Source organism: Meles meles, chromosome 10 (genome assembly GCF_922984935.1).
Source record: "Meles meles chromosome 10, mMelMel3.1 paternal haplotype, whole genome shotgun sequence".
NCBI lineage: Eukaryota > Metazoa > Chordata > Mammalia > Carnivora > Mustelidae > Meles > Meles meles.
The window spans coordinates 23595868-23623585 of NC_060075.1; the positions used below are offsets into that span (position 1 = coordinate 23595868).

The 27718-nt window shown below is 52.3% G+C and overlaps 1 protein-coding gene across 7 annotated transcripts; it reads right to left on the reverse strand.

The window, feature by feature from the left end:
- CCDC136 (coiled-coil domain containing 136) lies at positions 1-26915 on the reverse strand. Of its 7 annotated transcripts, XM_046021482.1 has the most exons (19): positions 26799-26915; positions 25893-26000; positions 23818-24057; positions 23666-23740; positions 19541-19864; positions 16240-16351; positions 15488-15656; positions 15088-15228; positions 14594-14752; positions 14119-14289; positions 13519-13704; positions 11701-11895; positions 10985-11212; positions 9036-9542; positions 8468-8695; positions 7166-7447; positions 6175-6480; positions 4262-4368; positions 1-342 (listed from the first exon to the last, which is right to left on the reverse strand). In XM_046021482.1, exons 1-18 carry the CDS (start codon positions 26848-26850, stop codon positions 4267-4269), a joined length of 3585 nt encoding a protein of 1194 aa, XP_045877438.1. In that variant the 5' UTR covers positions 26851-26915; the 3' UTR covers positions 1-342; positions 4262-4266. The 7 variants fall into 7 exon arrangements, with proteins under 7 accessions (XP_045877438.1, XP_045877437.1, XP_045877441.1 ...); XM_046021481.1 differs by lacking the exon at positions 4262-4368; XM_046021480.1 differs by lacking the exon at positions 1-342 and having other exon boundaries at positions 4268-5393.
- Between the last annotated feature and the right edge of the window lie 803 nt (positions 26916-27718).

Genomic DNA, 27718 nt, shown 5'->3' on the forward strand with positions numbered 1-27718 from the left:
TCAGGTAATTAGCTTGATATTTAATGACACAGAACCCAGGTTCTTATACAAGGCAGGAGATGGCAGCCAGCAGCTCCCCATAACCTTTCCAGCCTGGGTGACTGAGGCTAAGGAGATGGGGGACACATGGGACACATGGGTGAGGTGGGGGCTCTGGCACAGTGTGTCCTGCCCAAAGCTGAGTGTAGTGGCCACTGGGGATCTGCCCCCTCGGCTGGCCCAGGTCTGCCATCACTCCATGAGGCAGAACTCTGACTCCTGCGGTCGCATGTTGGGTAACACATACAGAGCCACAGCCGCAATAGCCAAGAACACCATAGGCTTCCACATCCCAAACATGTTCTGTGGGGACCAAAGACAAATGGTGAGTGCCCGGCCTTTGGAACCCTTCCCTAAGCCAGAGAGTGCCCTGTCTACCGGCGCTGGAGAGACATCAGGGACCTCACAGTCTGGTCTCTCTCACCTCCTAGGAAACTGGAGTCAATGTGGTCTTAGTTCCGGCGGAGCTAGGCACCCGGAACAACGCAGGTGTATCACCAGAGGTGGCTGCGTGTACTCCCGCCCCGTGGAATGAGGACAATACCAGTTTCTGGGTGCAGGAGCGAGCTCGGGAGGCAGACCAAAGAGCATCCGATGGTTGCAATGAGAAAGGACCGAGCGCCACGGCAAGACAAAGAGGGTCAAATGGGGCCTTTGGGAAAAGCCTGACTTGGCTTCCTGCAGAAGCTACAAACTCTGCCAAAAGGGTAAGACGGAGGGGGCAGTAAAGAAAGCACGCCACAGAGCGCAGGCAAACAGGAGGTTCTTGGGCGGCCCAAGCCTGTTTTGGACAATGATGTTGGTTTGAGGAAACTCAAGGAAGCCAGTCAACGGCCATGGGAGACAGATGCCTTAAAAGACCCCCTGGGCACCACCGTACTGACGGACTTCCTGAGCACGGGCCGGGGTGCTGAGGCCTCCAGACACCGCCGGCCATAGCGAACCTTGCTGACTCGTGGGACAACAAAGCAGCATCCTTCAGGGAACATGAAATCGTGGGCAATACCTACTTGGGGAGACAGTTCCTGTTATTACTTTCTTTACTGTATTACTTGAAAGACAGGATTTGGGTTATGTCGTAAACTATGGCGTACTAACAGAAGGACGATTTTAGGTGAGAGCAGAGCAGAGTACTGATGCTAAGAAGGCATTTGCTCAGAGAATAATGGAACTAAAAAGAGGGTTTTAACCCCTCTACAAAGAGCAAAGAAGTCTCCGTTTGTAGAAAGGGTTACTAAAAAGAGCAGCACAAATGAAATGGAAAGCGAAACAATGCTGGAGATGGATATACAGAGTAATTTCTATAATAACTGGAAAGGAAGCTAGAAAAAGCATTTACACGCTCAGATGTGTATGTCCTAATGCACACTGCTGAAAACATCAGTCCGGTGTTCCGAAAGGACGACAAAGCAGGGCGCCTGTGTGTTCAGTGGGTTAAGCATCTGACTCCGGATTTCAGCTCAGGTCATGATCTCAGGGTCTAGCCCGGCATTGGGCATGGAGCCTGCTTGGGATTCTCTTTTTCTCTCTGCCCCCCTCCTTAAATAAATAAAATTTTTTTTAAAAAGGGACAGAGTTAGACCCATAAATGTAAACTGGTACCCTTTATACCAGTCAGAGGCAAGTTCCAGATGGCTGAGTGGAAGGCTGGTCCCAAAGGTGTAAATCACATCAGGCTTTCCTTTCAGACTAGGTTACTAAGTTGACAAATAAATGTTTTTGGATTTTATCAAGACATATGACAGATCTTCCATGATCTCCTTGGAGAGAAGGAGAGGAAGTAAGAGTATGGTCCCAGCACAGGCTGCTGTGTGACCGTTTGTTAGGGGACCAGTGAGCTGGATAAAAGAGAGCCTGGAGAGACAACACCGCAGAGGCTAGGCCCTCATCTTTAATGTGCACGAACAGGGCGCCTGGCCGGCTACGTTGGAAGACCATGTGACTCCTGATCTCAGGGTGGTGAGTTCAAGTCCTAGGTGGGTGTAGAGACCACTTAAGTAAATAAAACTTTTTAAAAAATGCACATGAACATATGAAGGTAGGCTGGTCGCCCTTGAGGAGGATGTGGAGCAGGCAGGGAAATGCATAATTTGAAACTACAAGGTCAAGATTAAAAAAAGAAAAAACAAACCCAAACTCCACATGTTAGTATACCTAATAGGAATGAATAAAAAATTCTGCCTCAGATCCAAAAAGTCAAGTGTAGGGAGAGAATGGGGAGAGGACACTTAGCATATGCGATACACAAAGGGGCCTTATAAACAATACGTGCAGTGAGTTAACAATGTGACATTAGTTGTCAAGAGAGCCGATGCCACCGGAGATCGTCTGAAGAGAGGTGTGGAGTCTTCCTAATTACGTGGAAGCAACCATGGAAAGCTGCTCAAACTGAGGAGAGACAGCGAGGGGGAAGCAAGGCTGGAATTTTAGTTGTTGCTAACATTAGTCCTTAGAATCCAATTCACGACTCACTGGCGGTATGACCTGACCTCGCCATGCCTTAGCTTTATTACGTATAAAATGATAACAAAAGCCACCTCGTTGGGTTCTTGCAAAGATTAAACGAGTTAATATATGTAGGGTGATTAGAACAGTGCCAGGCGCGTAGCATGTAGAATGTAAGTATAGGCTTTTTAAATCATTTACGAGGTGTTTTATCATTTAGGAAGCACTTCCATAAACATGAACTCCTGTGATCCTCATGTGAGGAAGGCAGAGGTTTTACCATTCTTTGCTGTCATTTGAAGAAATTAATGTTCCTGTTCTGCATTTTGCCCACTGGGACTAAGCGGTAAGAGGCAGAGACAGACGGGGCCAGGTTCTCACCTGTCAGCTACGCTTCCTACACGCTACACTGCCTTAGCTCCTGCACTGGGAGTTGCAGAGTGGGGCACAGCCAGGCTTCCCTGGAGCTCCTTCTCTCACTCTGCGTGGGTTTGGCTGAGGAGCAGAAAGCTTATGGCCTAATGCTTTGGGTCTCCTCCTCTAGGGACTGAGAAATCTGGATGCAGACCGGGTAAGAACAGGTATAGGGAGGGACCCTATCGCTAAAGGAGTCAGACTATTTGGGGGAGTAAGTGGAACGCCTTAAAGAGGAGAAAGGACGAAGAGGGAAAAAACGGGAGAAGGAAGAAGAAAAGGAGGCTGGTGAGTGCTACCAACATACGCATCAGCCGCTCCCCCAACCTGTGTATTAAGCCAGCTGCACTCCATTTGCAGGGGTGAGAAGGGAGGGAGGAAAGTGGTGGCAGGGGGTAGGGGAGCAGGAGAAAGGAGCCAGAACAGGCCAGGAGAGAATAGTTTATGGTTCCAAAGACAGGTGGAAGAACCCTAGGGCTCTATCTTGGGCCCCAAGACCACATTCTGCCTCCTAAATTTGGTATCCTGTTGACAGACCAGATTACATGGACTGAGGCCAAATGGAAGGTGCCCAGAATATGTCAGCCTTGGTGCCCTGAGAATACTTGCATCTCCTTCTTTTCCCCAGTACCACTTTCTGTCCAGAAAGCCCGGCCTGGGAAGGCAATTACAATAGAGTCTGGACCCAAAAGGGATAAACAGAGAACTAGAAAATATTTCCTGGCATTCTGGTTCTGATTCTTCTGAAGACCAGAAGCCCCACACCAGAGAACTTCCCAGTAGAAAGAAGACAACATGGTAGTGGTCCCTGTTCCATTTTCACCACGTCTGCAGGACAAACTGAGCCTGCCCTCAGACACAGCCCCTGGGCAGGGGTTAGGATTGGGGTTGGGTCACAGCACTCCAGAATTCCTCTCTCAACCAAGGGGGGAGGCAGCGATGCCTTGTTTTGCCATCCTGGGTGGTGATGGTAGTAAGAGCTTGGTTCTGGGGCCAAACAAAGACAAAGAGCACTCAGGCAGCCTCACAGACAGACATCAGCTCATCAGAAGCGATCAGGCATTTTTCAAAGTAGCAACAGTGCTGGGATCATCCCAAGTTTTCCCAGCTACAGGACAGAAACTCAAACCGTGTCAGCAGTATGCATTCCAACTCACTATATGTTAGGAAGATGTGCCCAGAGGTGCTACGGGCTCTGCAGTAGCCCAAGGAGAAACCAAGGCTAAACCTGAGCCCTGAGTATCCTGCTGTCAAATGCTAAAAGCAAGAAGTAAGCAAGTGAGAGAAAGGGGGAAAGAGGAGAGGCCAGGGCAACCTGCACCCTCCCTCTACCCCTCGGAAGGAGAGGACTCGATACCAGTACCTGTGTTAGGACGACGTCTCGGCCCACCAGCACCAGAGCAAAGCCGATATGACCACCAGGCCTACAAGAGGCAAGGAGAAGATGGGGGGCTCGGGGGCAGGGGATGGCTGCAACATATCAAATGAGAAGGAAGCACAAGGAGAGGCCAGGAGATGGGGGGGTGGTATAAAAAGACAGCAACACATGAGTCCAACGGATAATGAAGATGAGAAAACAAAGGGAAAAGAGAAAGAGATCAAGAGGTTAAACAACAGGCAGTGAGGGCAGCCGTATCTCTCCTCTGCGCCCAAGCCTGGATCTTCCCACTGGCAGCCTGTGGAGAATGCAGACCTGAATGGGTTAAGCAGCTGCTCAGGGCCAAACCAGGTGGTGGGGCCAGTCTCCTGGCTTGCCACAACCCTCACACATCTTGTCAAGCAGGGGTGATCTGCACTCTACCGTTCTTACAGGTCAGCAACTCTGAACAAGGGAAGCTCCGAGAGTGAAGCCGGGCTCTCCGGATGAGGAGGACGTATACTTCTCCTGGGTCACTCGGTCTCCTGCCTGGCCACCTGTCCCTCCGTTAGCCCGCATGCTCTGGCGGCTCTCCACCAAATCTCCCATGTCCTGGGCCCTGGTCCCTACGATCCCCGAGGATCTAATGCTGTTGTTGTGAGACAAAATGCACTAGAACAGGCTGACAGTGGAGAAGTGCTAGTTCTTCGACCGCAACAGTCTTCCAGAGGGAAAGCGAATTTGCACGCAGTAACGTACACCATTAGAGCAGCCTGCAAAAGATGCAGGACGCGAGGAGGCAAAGGGATGCCTCCACGTGTAGACACAAGGAATGCGCTTGACTTTGAAGTACAAGGATCCACCTGGCGTTTAGAGATGTGGCACCCAAGGCAAGGAGATCGCAGAGGCTCTGAACCAGCTGTGGTGACATATGATGAATTCGAAGAAACAGAGCACTGGGGAAGAGGCTGCGGTTGCTCCTACTTTTTATGTCCTAAGTACCGGTCCTCTGCCACAAGGTTAACAAAGAACTGCACGCTAGATCCTTAGTCACTGCCGCAGACTGAGCTGCCGGAAAATTCCAGATAGCCTCAGAGCTGACTGGGACGTCCCACCACAAGAGACTTATTTTCTTTCCCTGTATTTAGAGAGACGCAAAGAGCCTGTACCATAAACTGAGATTCAGGAAGTACTCACTCTTCAGGGAATCAGAGCCCCCAGTCAACCTCAACTAGTGCAGGAATTTGGATGTACCAGTAGTTAAAATATAGACATACTTCTGTACGGTTGGAACGTTACCCAGAGTACTCCCATCCCAACCTCTCAGCTAAAGGGTTAGGGCTCTGGCTGCTCTCCCGAATGGCCCACGCCCCTGCTGTGCAGACTAAAACATTCTATTACTTCGGACAGCCTCTCACCATGCCCTGTAATCCACAGAACCCTGAGTCACACCTGCCTCCCCACACTCCTAACAGCCAACAAAGGTCGACCTAGCAGGGCGGCTCCAGGAGGCAGGCCCGAGCGACTGACACAGGCTGGCCAAGAGCCTGAAGCGGGCCTCACACGGTGGGCTCCTCAGTGCAGCACCAAGGGAGGGGATAAGAACCTCCTGATGGAAGGAACGAGGGCGACTGGAGGCGAAAGGAGGCAGGACTGCAACGGCCCCACCCTGGCTCCCAGAAAAGTTGAACTCTGAGATGGGTCCACAGCAAAGTGCTCTCAGCCCACCACCGGCCGTGGAAGGCCCACTTCCAGCACTCCCGGCTCCATCTCCACTCTCCCCGAGCGTGGGGCCTCAGGGCCGGCGGGCCTGGATGCTCCTGCAGAAGTCTGTCCTCGGGCCGGGTCACCCCGCCACACCAGGGCACCTGAGGCCCAGGGCCCACTTCCCACTTGATCCAGCCTTCAACTGCGGTTACCTTTTTGCTCTCAGAAAGCTTGAGGGGGTTGTTTCCCTCTGAAGCTTCGGGGCAAGCGTCGTTGTCGCTCTCATCTTTGTGGTCTTCTTCCTTGCCCTCCTGCTCTTGGGACTCTTCGTAACAGCCCTCCTCAGCTTTTGGGGACCTCATCTCCGTAGGCTCTGACGGCACAGAAACCAGTTCATTGCAGAAGTCCTGCTTCGTGTCCTTTTTGATTTCCTCCTCCTTTTCCTCCTCTACTTCCTCTTGTAGTAGACCATCTAAATCCGTGTGGCTGGCCTTGTAGTACAACACCACCTCCAGACTCTGTGGGCGGAGGCAGGGCAGGATGGGGGCTGCGGTCATCGCAAAGATGCCTACCCTCATGACAAAGCCGGGCTAGCTCAAGAGCGCTCAGGTCCCCAGCCTGGCACAGGGCGCAGGCGGCACTGCGTCTCTCCCTGTGCGTGTGGAGGGCAGTCATGCCCGGCCTCTCTGGACCCACATGGCCATCTGGCCACTGGCCATTTCGGACAGCCACCAGAGCTACAGTCTTGGGCTCTGCCCCTCAACCACCGCCTCTGACCCCTGCAGGGCAATGGCGACTCCTACTTTTCCCTTCTCCTCCTCACTTCTCACGTCTGAGTACGCCACTGCTTCGAATACGTTCCTTCTCTTCATCCATTTGGCTCCCCTCTTGGGCATGTAACCCAGGAAGAAAAGGGGCCCCAGGAGATGGGGCTGAGCTCGTGGGAGCCATCATCCATCCTGGGGGCTGTGGTCCTTTGGGGCTGTGCCCCCAGGTATGAGTGGTCTGTGTTCCACTCCCCTTAACTTCATAGGAAAAGGGTGTATGGAATTGCTACCAAGAGGGAACTACTCTAATACAGGAAAGAGACCAGAAGCTTCTCTACAAATAACCTCATCTGGCCGGGATGGTGGTGGTGATGATTTTTCTCCCTAAGATCTCCTCTGCCTTTCTGCTTATCAGGCTCCTAGAGTTATCACTTACCTTTTCGTTCTCACAGCTGCCCTCAGAACCGGCCAGGCTTGGTTTGGTCACCTTTTTATTTTTAACCCCATTGGCATTTTTGTTCGTATTCTCGTTGCCACTTTTCCCCCTGGTTTCTCTGGCAATGGAGGACTTCTTCTCCTTGAGCTGGCGGAGCTCTTCCTGGCAGCACTGCAGCTGGCCCTCCAGCTGCTCCTGCACGGCCAGAAGCCGCCCCTGCTCGTCCATGCTCTCCTGGTACTGCAGCTGCAGCTCCCGCAGCTTGGCCTGCAGCTCCTTGATCTGCGGGGGGCGGACGGCCGGTCACCTCCAGCCCGGCCCGGTCGCTCAGCCGAGGCCCTGCCCTTGGGTCCCTGCCTCACAGTTTGCCCTGCTAAGGCCCACAGGGGAGTAGACAGAGAGGAAACGTTAAACTGTAGGATACTACGAGCCTCTAAGGTGGTTTCAGAAATAGCTTCTACGGGAGGTAGCTGACGATTTACACCTAATGGGGTCAAAAAAGGATGATTTAAATTACGTTTTCACTGGGACCTGTCTGGAGATCTTTTTGACGGAAGCTCCTACTTCGCTATTTCTCTGCCAGGTGCGACTACCTGAGGAAACGCACGGTCCACTCCCGAGACTGCACCTGGGCTCCTGCACCTCACCTGGAAACAGAGGCAAATTCCAACCCTGCTCCCTAATTTCTGGTTTTGTCTTCCCTGACTCCTGGCATCACAGTCTCCCTAGTAGGTAACAATACTAAGCAACCAAGGCCCTCGGACAGAGTGTGGTCCGAACTCTCCCGTGCACACAGTGAGTCCCGCTGGACTGTGGACTGTGGACTGCTCCCGGGCGGAAAGCATGCCTTCCGTCCCATCCCTCACGGACGCAGAGCATCCTTCTCGGCATCGTAAGGGATCCGAAAGGAGGTGAGGCTCTGCCCTCGAGGTACTTACAGTCCAGTTGAAAAGACAAGTACACCCAAAATAACTAAAGGTGAAAAAATACATCTCTGTAGAAGTGCTCTGGGACACAGGCAAAGAGAGAAGTGGCAAAAGGAAAAAGGGAAAAATTATTCGGAGTCCTGCTGATGAGTACACCCGAGCACAGCGAGCACCCAAGCAACGCCCACCAGGGCTAGACAGGGCGCCCGGCCCTCCGATTCCGCCCCTGCTCTGACCAGGAAGGCAGCAACGACACAGAGCAGGCAGCGGGCTCTCGGCCCTCCTTCCTCAGCCTCCCTGAAATGGCCAAGGCCTGTGGCCTGCTCTGGCTCTAGGGACTCCTAGAAGGAAACCTTGCCTCCCAGATAGCAGTTACCTCGCTCTTGTCCTTGTCGCTGGGGGAGGCAGCGGGCTTCTCAAGACTTTCCATGCATTCCTTGAATTCCTTTTCACAGGCGGCCAGCTCTTCCTTCAGCTCTTTCTGCCTGTCCACCAGCTTTTGCATCCGGTCTTGCAGCCGGTCGTGTTCCCCCTGGCTGAGCTGGTACATGCCCTGCACGCCCTGCAGCTTGATCACCACCTTGGCGACCATGTCCTCACAGCGCTGCGGAGGGCGGAGGAGTAATGACCTCGGGGAGAAGGACCTCCCTTCCGGCCCGTGGCCCACTCGCTTCGCTAGGCCCCATCCTGGGTACTGAATGACGTGGCAAGGATCTGAAGCGGCCCCGGGGCTAAATTCTGCATTTGTTCCCATAAAGCACCATCGCTGTGATGGGAGCATCTCCGTGTTAGACAGACGGGGTGCCTCATCCATTGCCGGTGACCCAGCTCGGCCCCGACCCTGCCGCCCTCCTCACTTCTCGAACCCTTCCCTGGTGACTTATCTCTTAGTAAGACGGGAGGCTTCTCTCTCCCTGTCTGACCTCTCAGCTGGCTACTTTTACCTCCATGTCTTCAGACTCGTTGGGTTCACCATCGGTGCTGCTGCTGTAACTCTTGTGACCTGTGTCTGAGCTAGTGCTGCTGCCGTAACTCTTCTTGTAGATGACGCTGCTGCTTCTGCTGCCGTAATTCTTCTCACTGCTCTCCTGGGCACTGCTGCTGCTGTTATAGCTCTTGAGAAAGCTCTCGTTGCTGGCCTGGGTGCTAGCCTGGGTGCTACCGTAGCTCTTGTGATAGCTCTCGCTCTCCTCGATGCTGCTCCCGTAACTCTTGCGATAGCTCTCGCTGCTGGAGGCCATGCTGTCATAGTTCTTCTCCAAGCTCATTCTGCTGGAGGGGGACTGGACCTGGAGCAGCTGCATTTCTTCCAGGCAGAGCTGCAGGTCGGCCTGCAGCCTCTTCCGCTCCTCGAGGAGCCGGCCCTGCTCCTGCTGCAGCAGCTCCTGCTCAGCCTGTGTGCTCTCGTAGAGCACCTGCAGAGCCTGCATCTGGGCGATGACCAGCTTGGACTGCCGGGGGGCGGTGGGGAGACATTACCATTATACCATTACTCCAGACATTGCCGTCCTTCTCAACACACCCCTCCTGGGGCGGATGTCTGAGAGCCCGCTTCAGACACCTGCACACCTACACCCCAGTCTCCCCAGAGCCTAGGTCTTTAATTGCCTGCAGCTACTGGCACGTGTCAGTCACTTGCTCACGGGGAAAAATACACTCAGGAAAGATAATGTGCGATTTCCAGGCTCCCATTTCTGCTGGTTTCTAAGCTGTGGTACGCCCCTCTCTCCTCGCAGCAGAGCTGGAAGAGTATCAACAACACTCTGGCTCCCTACCCTACTCTCTTCACAGTCAGGCCATACCCATTATCTTGACCTTGGGGCTCAGGCCCTTCTCTTGCCCCCAGTTCTAAAATCAGCCCTGGCCTTGATTGTGAGCCTATAAGAATGCCTCCCTCAGAAGACGTGGACCTGGAATTAAGGTCTCACTACGAGTTCCTGTACCTCCTGCCCCAATTCTGAATCTGGCCTCTGGGCATGTTTCCCAGGGCTTCTGGGCCTGGCTTCTTGGCTACTGATGCCCAGGATGAGATCTGATCGGTTTAGGAAATAGTTATACCTGGTTCCTGGTCTCTGTGTTATCCAGGCTGAAATCTGAGGCTCCTGGAATCTGACCAAGTCTCAGTTTGGACTTCTGCAATTCCCTGGTTCTCCCTATCCAGGCTAATATTTGAATGAATAGGACTAGCCTTAAATTGAAACTGTGTACCTGCTCTTCCTTGCCTACCCTGAGACCTCAGATCAAATGCATCCCCAGCCCCAGACTTATGGGGAAATCTCCACCAGCGTGACCTCAGGGGCATGACCCCGTCCTGGTGCTTGCGATACACAGATTCTCTAGTCTAACGCCATTGACCTGGCTGTTACTGCCACCAAAGTTCCAATAAAGACAGTGTGGCCAGTAGCAGGAATGCCACAGGCTAGGAATTCTTCCCCTGGAAATGAATGGCCCCAGATCTGTCTCAGATAGAACACCAAAAGTTTATAGATTCTGATGGCTGAAAGTGTACTACTCAATTATCAACCAGCTCATGAGAAAAGGATGACATGCCTACAGTCGGTCTCAAGGAATCCAGACAAACACTAAGTTGATAGTATAAATCTGGAAAATGATGTTGAAGGGGCATCAAATCATGAGGCAATAGATTCCCGAGTCAGCCCAGTTCTCAGTGTTCGCAGAGCTTCAACTGGGCGTGTATCTGACTGAGGGCCTCAGGCCATAGCTAAAGCCACATCTTTATGAGCCCATGCGCGGTCATGGCTGAAGAAGGGGGCCTTAGTCTCATCCTTACTCTTGGTCAGACAGAACTTCCTAACTCTGTCCCGTCCATGGAGCCCTCTGCCCTCCCACACTGTTGGCCCCAGAACCGTCTCCCTGCCTCTTGCTCTGTTACCTTGTCGTGATCACACTTGGAGGACTTAGGTGATTTGGAATCATTGGGATTCTCCAACACATCCCGGAAACGAGACGTTTTGAAAAAATGCAGCTCTTCGTGCAGAGCTGACTGTTCTTTGAGCACGTTTTCTTGATTCTGCACCAGTTTTTTCTGCTCTTCCTGCATACCTTGGTAGAGCAGCTGTAGTTCACACAGGTCTTGTAACTTTGTAAGGAGCTCCTGACTCTGCGGGGTGGAGTGGGAAGGAAGCGGGCAGGAACTGTGGTAGCTACAGGGGAAGACCCGTGCCTCCTTCCTCTGGGGACCCTTCCCTTAGCAGTCTCTGGGTTGGCTCTGAACGGCCATCTGGGACAGGGTCGCAGCGGGGGAGCGGTCTTTCTATGAAGAACGGCTAGGTGAGTAGCCACGATCTCATGTGTTTGCAGGTATTCTGTAGTTTACAAAGTTATCTCTAAGTGTATTTTCTCCAGAGGGACTAAATACCTAGAGAGAAAATGCTGGACAGATTCCAGACTATACTATGTATTTTAAGACTTAAAACACTAATCAGCTATACTGAACTTTTTGGTTTAAAGAGATTGGTGACAAGGAGGGGCTGAGGCAGCAAAGAGAGGGTTCAATCCCCACCTGTTCCTTTTCCCAGGCATAGGCACACCTTGGAAGCTTCCCCAAGCAGCTTCTCCCTAGTTAGGCACGGCTCTGCCCAGGGTTACCTTCGGGAGGAGCCCAGCTTTGGGCAGTGGGACCGAGAGCCTGTGCAGCTCTTCTTGCAGCTGCCCTTGCTCCTCCTGCATCCTCCTCTGATCCTCTAGGAGCTCGCACTGCTCCATCTGCAGCTGCCCCATCTCCTTCTGGCTGGCCTTGTACTCCTCCTGCAACTCTGTCAGTCTGGACAGCAGTGCGTCACACTGTGGGCGGGGCGGGCGCGGTTACTCGGTGAGCTGCTGCTCCGCCCCGTCCAGCGGGCAGAGCCCTCCTGTGCCCTCCTGGCCCTTGTGGTTCACCCGGGGCTCCCTACCTGTACAGTCCCCTTGGACTGACCATCCCAAGCCACGCTGCACCCATACAGGTTTAGACACTGAACTTGGGAAACCCCAGCAGTCTGCTCAGGACCATCTGGCTGTGCTGCAGATTTCATTTACTGGTCCCTTCTGAGAGCCCTGTGAGGGGAGTGTTACCAACACCCCTCCCTTCTCATGACCCCACTTTCCTGCCCTTTTGGCCCTTCCGTGTGATACACGCCATTCTCTGGCCCTGCTGGGAATTCTAGTTCCTGTCGCTGTCATCATCCCCAACTGGATTTATACCTAATTATACTCCTTACCAATAAAAACGTCACCTGATCTGTTCCCATTTTTGTTCTCATAATCGTCTTTTTAAATCTCCAGAAAAAAATATGGGCTATTGCTGGATTTGGTTTGAGAAGACTAAATTATCCCATGATTCCAAGAACTCAGACCTTCCACTATCAAACTCATCTCAATGCTGTTTTTAGGACAAGGGGAAAAGCTGGCTCCATGTCAGCCTGGTTCTCTGCTCCACAGCTGCTTCTACTAGGAGTGGAGGGCATGAGCAAAGCCACAGACTCTGGCCTCTAAACTGAGCAGGGGCAGAAGGGAATGTGAGCCTGGGTGTAGAAAGGCGGGCGGGCTGTTGGGAGTGGTCGAAACAACCTCCCCATTCTGGGTCTTCCAGAGGCCCTTCCCCAGGGACACAGCCTGCTGCCGGCCGCAGGAGGAGCCACTGAGTATTCTGGCAGAAGGTGACTTGCTCCACCATCTTTTGAGAACCTCGTGCCTTTTCTCCATCACATTTCAACACCTTCCATTTCCTATCAGTGATCAGGAGCTGAAAGTGCTCAACACAGGATAACTGATAATGGCTGGCATTTTACACACTACGGAACAAAAGAAAATGAATAAGGAAGGCCTTACTTATCACTAACAGGATTTATTACTATAAGCCACGTGCGAAGAAAATAGTATTCCGTTCAATTTAAAAATGGGTAAAACTCAAGTTTAGAGAAATTCGCTCCTCTGAAGTCACAGAGTAAACCCTGGAAGCACCTCGGTCCTTTTAACCTCCAGTCAGCACTCAGGGCACCAGACCACGGCATCTGACAAGAGCATCTGCAACTGCCTTCTCTTTCTAGGTCTAATGAGAAAAGCTGTATATGTGGGCTTTTGTGTATGTCCTTCTCCACAAACGACAAGATATTACTACAGTTGTAATAATGGACAAATGTCTACACACATGGAATCACGTGCAAAATCTTCAGGTGTTCAGACTGGATCCAGCTGTAATGATCCTACTAAGCTGTGGCTTGGGCCCAAAGTCAAGATCAAGGCAAACTGTTTAAAAGTTAACAGCTGGCGGTGGGACTCTGCCTCCGTTTCCTGACTGGCACACTCAGCTGTGACTGGACAGGGAGCTCATCAAGCCCCTCGGCTGGATGACTTCACTTTTGCCCTCACACCTCCTCTCTCCAGAGGAAGTACCCAGGAGATCTCACCTCTCTTAAGTACGATTACCTTATTAGCGCACTTCCCCTCGTCCTCTGGGATGGGTGTGGTGGTCTTGAGCTCCTTCAGCTCCTGCTGGCAGAGCAGGAGGTCCTGCTCGAGCTGATCATACATGTACTTCTGCCGCTCCAGCTCCTCCTTGCTGGTCTGGTACAGCCGCTTCATCTCCTGAAGCTGGGCGTGCATCTCTGCGTTCTGGGGTAGGGGAGGCAGGCCCCGCCATCACCCCAGGAGCCCCGGCAGCCGCACTCTCTCCTCTCAGACGGGGACTAAGGGATCTGCTTGGTCCTTTCTGGTCCCAATTTCATCCCACTGGGGGTTTCCAGAGATGGACCCTAACAGGCTCCACACAGAGACCTTCTGGGGTTTCCTTTTCAGGCAGGTGGGGAAGAAAGAGAACTACCTTTTTATAGGCTGAGTTTCTGATCTAAAATCAAAGGAAGTGGAGAGCATCATGACTCTCCAAGATCACCTTTCTATTAGGTACCTCTTTGTCCCCCGCATCAAGGACTGGACCACAGAACTCCTACGAAGCCCCCTCCTCAGTCCTATTGCTCTCACAGAAGATTCCATCTGGCTACATTCTCCCTCACCTGGAGCTTCTTTTACCTTCTCACTGCTCTCCTGGAAGGAGGCCACGATGTCCTTGAGGCGCTGTACCTCAGCCTCATGGTAGCACAGGTCCCCGCGCAGCTGGCGCTGCACCTCCAGCAGCTTATCCTTCTCGCACGTGATGTGCTGGTACTGGAGCTGCAGCTTCTGGAGCCGGCAGAGTAACTCCTGCGGTGGAGGGGGCTGTGGCAGTGGGCACAGCGGGCCCGCCGCGGGCAGCACCTCGGGGGGCAGCCACCCGCTCGCTCTTCCGCCCGAGCCCCGCTCGGACACGGCCAGTCTAAGGCCTGCCTTCTCCCTGCCCCTGGCTTACCGGCTGTCCTCTCGTCCGGCGCAGCACTCGCGGGAGGCCCGAGGCCCCTGTCGGGGGTGCGGCCCGGCTGGCAGCCGCCCTTAGTCTAACTCCGCTCTGGGCCACCTTCCCCAAAACCTCTTAGCACCTCGGTTGCCCCTCACCTCCTTTTGTTGTTACCTTCTCACTTGGGCTTTCTACGCCTGTGGATTTCAAGACTTTGAGCTGCCGGAGCTCAGACTGAAGCTGGAGCTGCACCTTCAAGAGCTCATTCTGCTCCCCCTGGCTAGCATCGTACTTTTTCTGCAGGGCACAGAGTCTGCTCTTCAGCTCCTCGTTCTGTGGTGGGAGGATGTGGGCAGAACGGTTACTCTCGAGAAACAGCAGACCCCTCCACAGACCGGTTTGGGTCCTTTCCAGACGCAGACATCTTGAGGAGCTCCCACAGGTCTACGGTTGGGATTGTTCTGTGAGGCAGACACTCGGTAATGACTGCCATCTCTAGAATGCAGCGCTACGTGACTTCTCCAGCTGGTCTCCAGCAGACTGTACCCTCGGTCGAGGGCAAGAGTCAGCAGAGCATAGCCCCGCCCTGCGTCCATCCTTCCCTGAAGCCACGACTCCACGGAGGCCCTTCTGCCCTCCCCAGACGCCCGTCCCCTGGCCATGGTTACCTGTGTGGCATTGTGGGAAGTCTGAAACCGGAGCACCTCGTTCTGTGCGCACTTGAGCTCCCTCTGCAGCCGCCGCTGCTCCTCCTCACTGGTCCGACGATGATGCTGTAGTTCTTGCAACTCACAACACAGCTCCTTACACTGTGCAGGAGACGGAACGGAAAGGCTAGCTGAGGACAGGTGCCATGTGCCCTTTGAGAATAGGCTTGGGGGGGCGCAGGCAAAGAATAGCTTGGAGAGAATATGACCTTCGTTTCACTGGAATATTCACATCAGGCAAGCAAGCGAGACCCCATAGTACTACCGCCTGCCACAGTCAGCCCTGTGTCTAAGGAGGCATTTCTACTACGGGCCAGGAGAGGGTAAAAGAGAGACAACCAAGGTGCCTGCCTTCCCCTACCTTGTTCTGCATGTCATGCATCTGCTCTTCAGCTCCCAGAAGCTGTTGTCGCAACAACTGGGTTTCAGGATCAGGTTCTAGAAAATCCACTTCTGAAGTCTGAGACTCTGCTGACATCATATCCTTTAGCATGTGGGACTCCAGCCACTTTTCTGTTGCTCTTCGCGTCCTGTGATCCAGAACCCCACAGCCATGTTTGGGTAAGGGCTCTGCCTGGCATCACCTGCTAAGTGTGCTTGGTCCTGATGTCTTTATTTTAGGCAAAGATGGTAAAGAGCCTTCTACTGTGGTTTATGTCCCAAATAAACATACTGAGAAGGTGAAGAAAAAGGTCCCAGCACCTCAATCAAGGCATGTTTTGCTCTGGGAGACCTAAGAGTATTAGTCTAATTGGGCTCAAGGCTGGGCCTTGTGTTGAGCCAGCTCTAATCTGGAGGCCCTACACCATTAGACTGAATCCAGGCTGTGTAGATAACGAAGGAATCACTTCTGATCAACTTTAGGGCAGAGCAAACCAAACCTCAGTCCCTAGAATGGAAGAAAGCTACATTTTAGCACCCCAGTCCTGAGACAGTTGGATCTCCATGCCTGCTTCTAGGTGGCATCTGTATCCTTTGAATAATACCATGGAAAGGACCGCTGTCTAGGAGCAGAAGGACATTCATTAGCCAGACATCTGCCTTCACTAGTTCTACTCAAGAGACAAGCCCAAAATGGAGTCCTGCAGAGTCCCCCCAGCCTGCTGGCTGTACCTCTCACTCTCCAGATCCGCTAGCTGCCCCGTGAGGCTACTGTTGCTCTCCTGCAGGGCCCGGTACTCCTCGTTCAGGAAGCGGTAGCGTTCCCGCAGTTGCTGCAGCTCTTCTGCAGGGGACAAATGGAGACACGTGAGATCCCAGGGAAGAAGCACTGGTAATCAGCCCCTAATTTGCCTGCATAAAAATCGGACCGCAGAAGGCTGAATAGCTCCTCTTTTCCTAAAGACAGAAGAAACACCACGTGCAGCAGCTTGGAAGACAAGGCCCCAAAATTACACACTGCTCTGTGTCTGTGTCCTTGTTCAGGTAGCTGCCCTTCTTTTCATCTGCCTAGAAGATCTGCCCTGGGTGCCCATCTTCAAAACCTCAACCAAGGCAGAGTCTTGAGATTTTAGGAGCTTGTGAAGGTTTTCACTGAGTTTCTGGGTTATCGTAGTTTAACTTTCCATTGAGCTGTTTATGATTACCTTCCCATTACTGTTTTAGTACAAGAGCTGAGGGACCTGAACTGCCAGATGTCACACTGCCAGTCCTGGCCCTCTGGAGACAACACCAGCATCTCAAACATCCTTTTACTTACTTTATCACCACACCAAATACACTAGCCGGCAGGTGGTCAAGAATTCTAATGATCTTTTATCTGCTGACAGAAGAGCCCATCCCAACCAGACCCACATATCATCCTCAATCAGCAGCACAGATCCCGTTGAAATGCCCCAGCACATGTTCTTAAGTACCAGGTATCAATACTTTTTAAAGCTGCAATCATGGGCACCTGGATGGCTCAGTCGGTTAAGCGTCTGCCTTCAGCTCAGGTGATGATACCACGAGCTCTGCATCAGGCTCCCTGCTCAGCATGGAGTCTACTTGTCTCTCTCCTTCTGCCCCTCCCCCTGCTCATGCTCTCTTTCTCCAATAAGTAAATAAAATCTTTTAAAAAAATAAAGCTGCAATCATATAAACACCCCTATCTATCTGTTTCTTCGTGATTAAGAAATTATTTATCTTAGGGGAACCTGGGTGGCTCAGTCAGTTAAGCACCTACCTTTGGCTCAGGTCATGATCCCAGAGTCCTGGGATCAAGCCCTGCATTGGGCTCCTTGCTCAGCAGGAGCTCCCCCTGCTTGTGTTCTCTCCTTCTCTCAAATAAATAAAATCTTTTTAAAAAAATAGTTGCTTTGGGGCACCTGGGAGGCTCAGTGGGTTAAACCTCTGCCTTCGGGGGCACCTGGGTGGCTCAGTGGGTTAAAGCCTCTGCCTTCAGCTCGGATCATGATCCCAGAGTCCTGGGATGGAGCCCCGCATCGGGCTCTCTGCTCAGTGGGGAGCCTGCTTCTCCCTCTCTCTCTGCCTGCCTCTCTGCCTACTTGTGATCTCTCTCTGTCAAATAAATAAATAAAATCTTTAAAAAACAAAAAAAAAAACAAACAAAAAAAAACCTCTGCCTTCGGCTTGGGTCATGGTCTCAGGGTTCTGAGATCAAGCCCTGTATCGGGCTCTCTGCTCAACAGGGAGCCTGCTTCCTCCTCTCTCTCTTCCTGCCTCTCTGCTACTTGTGATCTCTCTCTGTCAAATAAATAAATTAATTAATTAATTTAAAAAATAGTTGCTTTTTTCTTTTTTTTTAAGATTGTATTAGTTTATTTGACAGAGAGAGAGAGAGCGATCGAGCGCACAAGCAGGCAGAGCAGCAAGCAGGAGAGGGAGAGGCAGGCTCTCCACGGAGCAGAGAGCCCGATGTGGGGTTTGAGCATGACCCAAGCCAAAGGCAGACGCTCAACCAACTGAGCCACCCAGGTGCCCCTCAAATAAATAAAATCTTAAAAAAAAAAAAGAACTTTTTCTCTTAGGATACCAATTCTACTGATATTTAAAGAACGTTAACTTGCTCCAATTAGAACACAAGGCCTATCTTATCTGCTGTAAGATTCAGCACCCTGAAATTCATGTCTAATGGTCCCTCTTTATTCCAATCAAAAGTTCTTGGAATACTGCAGATTATCATGGAAGGAAGGAAGGAAGCCAACCATGTGCTAAGCATTAGACTTGATGGTTTCAGCCTCGCATTCAGTTAGTCTTTGAGTACTTCAACATACTAGGCATTTCATTTAATCCTGAAAATAGCCCTGTAAGATTTTCTTTCTCTTTTTTTAAAATAATCTTTTAATTTATAACTTTAGATTCACAAAGATAATGCAAAAGTCCCCAGGAGGGCTCTCAACTAGTTTTCCCAGTTGTTAATATCTTACCATAGGTACATTTGTCACAACTCAGGAATCAACATTCATACATTACTGTTAACTAAACTCAACATTTTATTCAGATTTCTCTCCCGTTTTCCCTAAGGCCCCTTCCTGTTTCAGGATCCCTTTTGGTTGTAAAGTTTTATTAACCAATTTTTACAGATATAGAAACTAAGTTTCAGAGAGATAATAACCAGGCCAAGTTCATCCTGCTAATTAGCACAACTGAGATTCTGAACGCAGGTCTGTTTAACTTCAACCCAAGCTTTCCCACTGTGCTGGCCTCACTCTCCTGGCACCACCAGTCCAAAGGTTCTTCTGAGAAGCTTGTTACAGCTGGGAAAACTTGCAGTTCTTTGATTCCTTGTTGATTGCCTCTACTTGACCTGGCCTAATACAGGGCCTCCCATTATACCCAGATCATAAATATAGCCTCAAAATAAAGGCAGACTCTCTGATGTCATGAATCCTAGCAACTAGCTGGGAGACTCATTGTCTGAAAGCAGAGCTCTAAGCTCTTTAGTATCTCATGTATTACTGGAAATAACCTCTCTTCCTCTCCAGCTGTCTTGTGCTCTGATTTGCTGCTCCCTAAAGCTTCTACGTTGGAGAGGGCTCAAGGAGCTTAAGCATTAGCATCCTGGGACTTGGAAAGAGGACTGGAGCCCCCCCCACCAAAAAAAACATGGGCCAGGCAAACTGCCATGCCAGAGCAGTAGGAGTCTCCCAAGGTGACCAGTCTCTTACCCTCCCATCCTGGAAATGGAGACTTTTTTAGGAAGGGCTTTCCCACAGTCAAATCAACAAATCAATGGCTCTCTGAGAAAAATTCTCAGGGTACATCTCCACAGTGCTATTTCTTATACCACCACTGACTGGTTATGAGACATCTGGGTACGTTTTCCTCCCTTATAGTCTTGAATTCAACCTGGAGGTTTTCTCTAGAGGTTCCCAATTCATGATCTAAGACCACCTTCCACCATCACCTTGGAGACAAACTCCCTCTGCTTGGCTCTACTGATAGACCAGGAAAAAGGCTTGCCCTCTCATACCTTGCATCTCAGAGTAATCGGACAGATTTAGACCATTGGACGGATCAGAGCTCTTCATTTCCATTTCTGCACGGAGGGAGGTGATCTCCATTTCATACTCTCCCCGAATGCGCTCCATGTCATCGAGTTCATTCTGCATCCGGCAGAGATCCTCCTGCAGGGATGCTATGTCACTCTCATGTTCGGTCGCGGAATCCTCTGCTGCTTGCCGCAGATTCCGGATCTCAGTCTGGGCCAAGTGCAACTCCTGTTCTATTTCCTTAAGTTCACTTTCTTTTTCACGCTCTAACAGGGAAATCTCCTCACGCAGAGACCGCAGCTCACCTGCAAAGCCCAGAGGTTGGGATGGTCAAGAGGATAAGTGAATGCATCTACCATGTTCTAGAGGCAGAAAGTTAAAGGCAGACTTATTATTTGGAAACTACTGGCTCTCTAGTCTCTCTACCCCATCAACGAAGTATAGCTTCATCTGCTATGGAATAAAAGGAATACCTAAGAAGGGAATGGAGGGACTCCATGTAGTAAGGTGTGGTAGAAAAAGTAGATTCTGGCACCAAAGCAACACCTTGGGCTACTGCAAACAGAAAATATTAAGTGCTTCTACGTTGGAGACCGAAACTCATGTACAGTATTTTACTGATGCACTCTTTCCAAAAATTTCCCGACTAAAAAAATTTACACAGGCTTTTCTCATCTGTTCAGTCTGGAAGCTTAGAAATCACGGAGCCTCATCGCTCCCGTGAGCTGCCTGTGGTAAGCACTGGCCTCTAAATTGTATTTTGAGTTCACAGCTTTTCAGCTGTGTGATGTAGGCTCATCAAATGGTAACCGAACATGGTTATGTCCTTCACTTCCCTACTACACCCTTGTTTGTTAGGGTTCTAACTTCCCTTAGGTTCCCCTCTAAGGTCTGGCCGTATAAAAACGGTTTTCTCAGAGCCACTGGAGAATGGAGGAAAGTCTTCCGCCCCCAAGCGAGCTCATAATTTGTAGCGCAAAGGGGCAGGGCCCGCCCAGGGTGGAGAGGCGGGGCTTGCAGGCCAGAGGGGGAGGGGCTTATCGAAAACTGGGCGGGGCGGACCCTGGCCGGGAGTTGGGAAGGCTGGAGCCGGATTCCGAAGACCCAGCGCCGGTTGACAGCGGGTATGGGTTGGTCAGGCCGAAGCCGAGGGCTCGGGAGATGGGCTGTGGGACAGAGAAGCGGATTCTTACTCACTGGTTATGGCCTCCATCTCGTCGGCCCCCCTGCAAGCGGTCTCCCTGGGGGGCCCCCCCGCCGCCGGCCGGTCCCGGCCCCCGCGGGGCTGTGGCGGCCGGAACGGCCTGTCAACACCAGCTACCTCTGAGGCCGCGCGCGCCCCCTCTTGGAGGAAACGGGCAACGCGCGTGCGCAAGGACGGTCTCTAGTTCCTCCCGCGGGGTGGGGCTTGGGGGCGTCTTCACCAGCCCAGCAGCCCCTAGCTTGCTTGAGGCTCAGTAGAAACAACCCTACTGAGTATGGAGTCGCTCCAGAATTTGTTTTCCCAAGTAGTTGCCTACCTGCCTCTCTACGGACTTCCATCCTCTTTGTAAGGGAGTATGTCCCTTACCCAAGTGAAGGTCTTTTTCTGCTCTACTGGATGGTTTCCTTCAATCGTACAAACATGCTCTAGTGTAGTGAGTCCTGTCTTAAAGCCGCCCCCAACAAACTCTCCCTTGACTTCATTTCCATTCCCCTTATTTCTTTGCTTGTCTTCAAAATACGACTGCTGTAATGATCTATACTCACCTTCTCTATTTTTCCTTCCCTTTACACTTTAATCCCAATCCGATCAGGCTTCTGTCTTCATTGAAATACCTCAGAGCCTTCCATTTTATCAAATCCAATGGCCATCTTATTTGATTTAGCAACTTTTGACATTGATTGTTATCTCCTTGAAGCACTTTCTCCTCGTGGTGGCCAGGGTGTGAAATGCTTCTGCCGGTTCCTCCTACCTCAGTCTCTTTTGTTCCTATCTCCTCTACTGGACCTTTAAATATTGGAATATCCCTGGGACTGGGCCTTTTTCTCTTCTTCCTGTACCTCTCCCTGTGATTTCATGGTGATCTCTCAGGGATTCAAATGCCTCCCAAATGTCTATCTCCAGCCTTGATTTCTCCCGTTCTAGATTCATATATCCAACTGTTCCCTTATAACATATTTATTTAGATGTCAATAGTCATTTCAAACTCGACATGTAAAAAGATGTCTCCACTGGTTCCCTGAGCCCTCAAACTTGTTGTTTGCCAAGCCTCCCCCATCCCAGTAAATGACAGCACTGTCCATCCAGTTTCTCAAGGCAAAGTCATCTTTCACGCCTCTCCTATTCCCACCCCTCCCCCACTCTCCACCTTACCCATTTCATCAGAAGTCCTGAGGGCTTCACCTTCAATACAAGACCCTCCCATGTCTTTTTTACTATACTTAGAATAAAAACCAAACCTCTCAGCCGGCCTGTAAGGCCATTTGTAATCTGGCCTCAGCCTGCTTCTCAGAACTCCCTCTTACCAGGGTCCTTCACATGCACTCTGCTTCAGCCGCCACAACGGCTTTTGTTCCGTCCTTCAAGCACAAGAAGCTCATTCCTGCCTCTCAGCTTTTGCAGTTGCTGTTCCTTCTGCCTGGTATGTTCTTCCCTCAGATCCTTCTCATTATTCAAGTCTTATTAGCTCAAATGTCACCTTCTCAAAGAGGACTTTTCTAACTGCCCCATTTAAAAAAATTTCCCATCTCACTCCATCTCTCTATATCATATTGTTATGTTGTCTTCATAGCATTTATTGCCACCTGAACTTATGTTGTTTATTTTCTGCCTCTCCCCATTAGAATGTACTCTTCATTAAGGCAGGGATCTGGTCTGTCTTATTCATAGCTTGTCCTCCAAGTATATAGGCACTCAATAAATGAATGATAAATAAATTAGCACCATTGTACAGATAAGGAACTGAGTCTCAGAAAGATAAAAGTGACTTGCTGGGGGCACCTGGGTGGCTCAGTGGGTTAAAGCCTCTGCCTTCGGCTCAGGACATGATCCTAGGGTCCTGGGATTGAGCCTGGCATCGGGCTCTCTGCTCGGTGGGAAACCTGCTTCCCCCTCTCTCTCTGCCTACTTGTGATTTCTGTCTGTAAAATGAATAAATAAAATCTTTAAGAAAATGAAAAAGTGACTTGCTGAAGATCCTAAAGCTTGTTACGTGGCAGAGTTGGACCCAAGAATCTAGGTGATCCGAGACCAATGCTCACAGTTTTCCCAGCCACAACACATCTCCAGCCATTTCTCTCCTTCACCCTCTTCCCATTCATTGTCTACTTCTCCTGCATCTACCTTGCCTTATATCTTTTGCTTCTCTTTTCCTCCCCTTCCTACACCTTTGCTTGTTCCTTTCCAGGCCTGGCTCCCAGCCTTGCTTCTTTCTCCATTTATATTTCTCTTTTGGTTTCATCTCAGTTCTCCTGGGAGAGTCCCCGCTGTTTTCTAGGGCAGTTCCCCTAAACCTTCTGGAAGCCCATGGAAGTAACAAAAGCTGCCTCTTTTTTTGGTGGTGCAGTGGAATGTGGGACACCTGCCTTGCTGCTTTCCAGAGACAAAGGGATGTGGGCATTAGAAGAAAGGGATTTGGGGCCATAAGTTTGGTCCTAGGGAGCAAGTTCTCATCTGCTTCCCTTAAAAGATGCAGAGTCCCCTTCAGTCTCCTCTCATTGGCTCATTGCTCTTCCCATGGTGTCCTTGTAGGGATAGGGAAAAGTAGTCTGGTTTGGTATTCAGCCCTAATTACCTGCCCCCCCCCCCAACAAAGGGAAAGGGATACAGGTATGAAGGGAGGAAGCTGGAGGAGAGAAAAGGGAGCTTGTCAGCCAGAGAGAGAAGATGTGAAACAGAAGGGCAAGAAAGGGCAGGGGAGGGCAGAAAAGCCAGGAAGTGATGCAAAGAAGAGCAGCTATTAGGTAGAGAGAGAATGAAGAGAGGAGAAAAAAGAGAATAGTAAGCGGAAAATGAGGAGAAAGGACTGAATTAGTTTATATTTGTCTGCAAGGCTTCAGCCAAACCCTCAGGACAAAAGCACTCGGATGGCCACTTGCCCTCCAGCCCGAGTGCTGGGAATTACCTTGGAGCTGCTGGATCTGCTTGGTGAACACTTCTGCCTGCTGGGCGCTGGCCAGCCGTTCATCCTCCAAGAGCCCTGCAGGGAGAGGGGGAGCAGGCGTGATCCTGGGCTCCAGGGAGCCCAGGCCCTCTGGCCCCCTCCCAGGCACTCACCCTGCAGCTCCAGGGAGTCGTCCTCATGCTGCCCCGCCAGCTCCCGGGTCTCCTCCAGCTCTGCCACCAGCTGTAGCACCTGAGCCCTCAGCTCTTCCAGTTCTGTCTCCGTGAGGCTCAGGCCCCGGTGCTTGCTGACCGACAGGGAGCTCACTTTCTGCACTTGTTCTTCCTCTTCTTCCACCTCCTCTTCCTCTTCTTCCTCTTCCTCTTCATAGAGAGCGGGGAGCAACACTTCCCCTGGAGGAGAAACCCATCCCACCAGGGGCTCAGAGTCAACTTCCTTCCCAGAGTCCTTCAAGGAACTCTGGAAAGCTCATGGTCCCAGGGCAGGGATGGTAGAATAGTGCCACCTGGTGTCCCCCAAGGAGCCCCTGGGCAGGACCTGCACTCATGATGAGTCCTCAGGTGGAAGGTCCCCCAGCCTCCACCTGGCCCAGGCTCTTTCTGGACCAGGACTGTACCAGGTGGCCTCCTATTACTGCCTTCAGGCAAACTGAGCAGGTGGGGGCAGGTCAGCCATGTGAGCTTGCACAAGGATACCTGCTTCTTCCAGTCCTGGTGGTCCCCGCAGAGTGGGACAAGTACTCAAGAAAGGATTCAGATACTGGGTATGTCTTTAGGCTGAATGGGGCAAGGGCTACAGTTCGAGGTTTGTCCAAAGTTAACAAATTATCCAGGTGGCTTGGGAAAAATTAGCCTTTCCATAATTAAAAAGAGTTGCCTATCAGTAGTTAGAGAAAGAAAACATCTGAATGAAACAATTCTAAATATTTCAACTAACAAACCCTGGGGCCCATTCAAATGTATTCTTTCAGTAGCCTTTTTGAAATTTTCTGCAAGGTCCACCTTTCTTTTCTCTGCAGAGTGTCAGGAGGCCTCGCCCTTCCCTGAGTGTTATAAAGCCCCTCCCTCCATGCTGACCACAGGACAGTTTTCTGGTTCAAGTCCAAGGTTGTACTTGTGTGTAAAAGAGAGCCTACCAGGGCACCTGGTGGCTCAGTGGGTTAAGTCTCTGCCTTTGGCTCAGGTCATGATCTCAGGGTCCTGGGATAGAGCCCTGCATTGGGGTCTCTGCTGGGCGGGAGCCTGCTTCCCCCATTCTCTCTGCCTGCCTCTCTGCCTACTTGTGATCTCTCTGTCAAATAACTAAATAAAAATCTTAAAAAAAAAAAAAAAAGAAAGAAAGAAAGCCTACCATTTTAATGCACAAGAAACTGGGGTATAGTGGTCCCTAGCCTCTGGTTGGTGAGTACCCCCTCCTTTGCAGCAACGCAGTTCCTTAAAATAGCAACATTTTATCAGAACACTGATTATTTGCTTTGTTTTACAATTCTGAATCCCCGATCTCACAACAGCAGCCCAAGGTTCATCTGGGACCCCTTGCCTGCGTCATCTGTCCCCCTTAGGGGAGCAGGGTTGCCCACACAGTGAGCACATGGACCTGGGGACACTTCACAAGAAGTCCCAGGAAGCGGACCGGCATCCTCTCAGGGGCCTGGTGTTGGCAGCAACTGCCATGTCACAGGGGTGAGGTGGGGATATGTGAGGGTTGGAAGGTGTGTCTTCTCACCAGCCCCCTCCCCGGCAATTCTTTCGGGCTGGAAGAGATCCTAGAGAATCAAAGCCAAAAGGCTCACATTCAAAGTTAGTGGTGGTGGCACCAGAAAGAGAATGCTCACTTCTCATGCTCACTTCCCTGCTTTTCAAAAATATGAGACAGCTTGGGATCTGGGTCGGGTGGCAGTGAGAACAAACCCCCTGCTGAAAGGCTGCTTCAAAGCTCTGTCCAATGAGGCCTCTTTCTCTGTCTGGCAGCTCCCCCAGGACACACAACCTGGTTAGCTGGTGATTAGGGCCCCAAAGGGATGTGCCCAGAACCTCCCTCAAAGCCTGAGCGCTGAGAAGGGGTAGAACTCAGACCTAAAGGGTAGAGGGGGCTCAGGTGAGCTAGAGAAAGCCTCTGTCCTGCTTGGGAGTTCTAGGGACCAGATGGGGTAGGGAGGAGGGAAGGGCAACTGGCTGAGGGGAGAGAAACAAAGCTTTTTTTTTTTTTTTTTTTTTTGAAAACTCACCCTCCATTGCTTGCATCCCCCGTCGCTCCAGGGACCCCCAGCGTTGGCCTTTCTTCCTTTCACAACCCTCAGACGCCTCATATGAGCCCAAAGTGGTCACTGTGGGTCCTGTGAGCAGAGAGAGAAGAGGTGCGGTGGGCTGCTAGGGGGGCTGGGCGCTGGGGTGCCAGGGAGATAGAAGGGGACGTGCCTTCCAGCCCTCTGGAGCCTGGGACTTTTTTTTTTTTTAATCCCGGTGGAAGTGCTTGGCTCACTCTGCCCAGGCTGCGACTCTCCTCCCTCAGCCGCCCCTCGAGCGGGGCCTGAGGGGACCCGCCCTGCGCTGCCCAACCCTCGCAGCATCCCCAGCTCCAGGCTCCTTTCCCAGCACGGAGAGAAAGGGTGTGTGTCTCTTTAGCCGGGAGGGGACAGGGAGGAGACCGGCAAGGATGGAAGCGAGGGCAAGGGCCAGGGAAGATGAGGCTGAAAGGGTGAGGTGGTGCGTGGAAGGGGAACGAGGTGATGCGGCGGGTGGAGGGGCGTATGGCAAGGGGTTCTGGGCCGGAGCCGCTCCTCTCCTGTCCATTCTCCCCCTGGACCTCGTCCACCCCAACCTCGCCCTGCACTTGAAGCCTTCGGGCCGGAGTGGGTGCAGGGTCTGGGGCCCCCAGGGCTGGACAGACGGGGTAGAGACGGTTCGGGGCAAAGGACCGCCGGGGGAGGATGCGACCGGTGTGGGGAAGACCCAACCCGGAAAGATGGAGACCGGGCCCGGGGTGTGGGGCAGGATGGAGGGAGGAGGACGGGACGGAAAGGTGGGAGCAGCGGAGGGAGGGTTGGGGGGGGAGAGTGAGGGGGTCTGGAGGGAGGAGAGATAGAGAAGAGGAAGGAGTGGCGGAGGAGAGGTGAGGGAGGGGCGGCTCTGACCTGGGCCCGGGCAGCTCCAGCCCGTGGCGCCGGCCCCGGCGCCCGCCTCCATGGCCGCTCGAGCCGCCGCCGCCGTCGTCGGTAGGAGACGCCGCAGCCGCCAGGCCGGGGACCCGGAGCCGGGTGCGCAGGAGGAGGGAGGGCGGGCCGAGGGGGCGGGGCCTGGCCGGCCACCTGACACCGCCCCCGCCCGGAAGCCCTCCCTGCACCCGGCTCCCGGACCTGGTGGAGGCGAGCGGGCGCAGAGAGGCCAAGGGAGCCGGTCCCCCCGACACACCCCAGGGCCCGGGCGTGGGAGAGGGGGAGCGGACGGGAGCTACTCGGGGCTTGAGGTTGCCCCAGGAGTGGCCACAAGATCCCCTGGTTCTGGCGAAGGGTCCTGCCCCTAGTTGGCTGCGCTCGGGGGACCCCTCGCCGCTATCAGAGCCCCGTCCCGCGCAGCGATGGGGGAGGAGGAGGACAGAGCAGGACGAATCCTTTGGTCCTGTTTCCTCCAAACGCTCAGACACACGCCCACCAAGCAGGACCCGAGTCCTCCACCTCCGCAATGGACGCGGACCCCAGGCCACCAAGCCCCATTCCTGTGCGGTGGCTTCTTGCGTCCCAGGACTGCGTGAAGGCAGGAGAAGGGAAGTCAAGGCGAAGATCCGTGAACTGCAGGGCCTAGATCTCTCTGCTTCCCTCGCGCCCCCACCAAGCCAGAACCAGGGACTCTCTCAGGAGGGCCGCTCCTTGGCCCCACGCACTCCTCGCTGCCTGAAGACCTCTTCTCTCCACCGCTCTGCCTTCCCACCCGGCCCCACACCCTCTGAGCTTCCAGCCACCACCCCTACTCACCCTGCCTCTGTAGCACTACTGATTTTCGCTCTCACACGAAGGAGATGTGGAAACCCAGAGGGCTTATTTCACTTAGTCATTCA